General features: G+C 35.4%; 1 protein-coding gene across 1 annotated transcript; it reads right to left on the reverse strand.

Moving 5' to 3' along the window:
* Window positions 1-280: 280 nt before the first annotated feature.
* On the reverse strand, window positions 281-1,680 carry LOC111381684 (nudix hydrolase 4-like). Its single transcript, XM_023005495.1, has 4 exons — window positions 1,266-1,680; window positions 1,093-1,176; window positions 755-883; window positions 281-668 (listed from the first exon to the last, which is right to left on the reverse strand). Exons 1-4 carry the CDS (start codon window positions 1,278-1,280, stop codon window positions 522-524), a joined length of 375 nt encoding a protein of 124 aa, XP_022861263.1. The 5' UTR covers window positions 1,281-1,680; the 3' UTR covers window positions 281-521.
* Window positions 1,681-1,686: the final 6 nt, after the last annotated feature.

The following is a 1,686-nucleotide window of genomic DNA, read 5'->3' on the forward strand; positions in this document are numbered from 1 at the left end:
TTTTAAGTCTCAAAAGCTGTTTTTGACTTTTTAAAAGCCATGCCATACAGGCCAAAGCACAGGAAATTGTTAAATGAAAGATGCAAAGTCTAGGGTAAAAATTTCATTACTCGAAGGATCAATAATGACTAGCCAAAACACTGCTCAATAATGCCAATGGAGAGTTATTCAAGAACTACACAGTCTACCCATGATCAATGATACAATTTATCGGAATGACATAGAAACCATTCTGTTTAACAGGGATACGGAAATGTGAAATGTATCAAAGAACACAAACGAATGAAACACACAGATAACATTGATTAACGAACTAGGTCTTACAATCATTGTTTACAGTTCTGAAACAACTATTAGTAGATTTCAGATCAACCTAGTCTGTACAAAACTAACAATTCCGATAGAATGCAACAAGATTCATATACCTAATTCCGGTTCTCATTTTCTTTGAGTTGAAGTGGCTGTCACCTTGCCTTTTTAGCACCCGATGGCATTCTGTTCAGACAATCTTAAAAAGTTCACTATAAATTAGATTTTGTCCCCTGGCTTAGTGAACAGCACTCCGTTTCACGGCTAGTAACTTGTGATGTTATGTGATTCACGAATAATTCTAAGGCTTCCTTCATCCACCAATACTGGCAAACTTTCCTAGCTTCTTGAACACTCACCTGTTGGAAATAAGTTTATTATCAGCAATTCTGCGGATTTTCACAAGTTTTAGATACGTATAACGAAAAATTTGTGGATTCGTTACCCATTTTCTTTGACGGACGTCCTTCTCTGGCCAAAAATCTAGTTCCTCTTTGACAAGTAACGAGAACATGTATCCTTCATAACACATGTCATTGTTTTTGCCCTTGAAATTCCATTTACCTAATTCACACTGCACAAAAATAAAAAATAAATAAATAAAAAATCAGATGTCAGTTACATCAACATATATTCCACCTCAAATGTGTCAACATGAGCAAGTGCAGAAAACCATATGTCTCTTGAGTGGAAGAAACTAAAACTTGAAATGAGATTTTCAAGCTTTTTATTGTATAAACTTCGGCAGGAAAGAAATGAAAATCCATTATGGTAAGAACTAACTTCGACTTCACCTATTACCCCAGCCTCCTCCAATGTTTCGCGCAAAACCGCTTCTATAATGGATTCATCTTTCTCCCAACCTCCCTGTAATCACAAGATTCCTCAGATATCTGCCCTTAAAACATAATTCATAATACAGTCGAACTCAACTGCAAATCGTCATTCGTCAATACCTTTGGGAACAACATCCCTTTCCCTTTTCTTTGGGAAGTAATAACAAGAACTTCAATTGCATCCTCATCCACTACAGATGTCCCATGTGTACCTTTATATCTGTATGGAATACATCTGCAGAATCATAACTAGAAATCATCAAAAGCATTTCAAAGTGAGTGATTCAGACTAATTTCTAAGGATCTCTTTTGAAGATTATGTGTTAGTGGTGTTATTGCTCTTAAAAGAGGCATGGCAATGTACTGAAAGAGCAGTTAATCTGTCTTTTTAAACGAAAATCTACCATATTATGTTAAAAAAGAAGGGAGAGTACTACTAATCAATTTTATAATCCACCCCTTTCGAATCCAATGAAGAACTCGAAATCGAACCAATGCCTTGCTCAAAACCTTCATTTCAACTTAAAAATTACAAATCTTC

The sequence above is a fragment of the Olea europaea genome, unplaced genomic scaffold (genome assembly GCF_002742605.1).
Source record: "Olea europaea var. sylvestris unplaced genomic scaffold, O_europaea_v1 scaffold23598, whole genome shotgun sequence".
Lineage (NCBI taxonomy): Eukaryota > Viridiplantae > Streptophyta > Magnoliopsida > Lamiales > Oleaceae > Olea > Olea europaea.

Excerpts from the sequence above, each read along its gene's own strand:
- LOC111381684 (XM_023005495.1), bottom strand. Across the intron at positions 884-1,092 it reads GGGTAATAGGTGAAGTCGAA|TGTGAATTAGGTAAATGGAA; the intron begins GTTAGTTCTTAC and ends ATTTTTGTGCAG. Across the intron at positions 669-754 it reads ACGTCCGTCAAAGAAAATGG|GTGAGTGTTCAAGAAGCTAG; the intron begins GTAACGAATCCA and ends TATTTCCAACAG.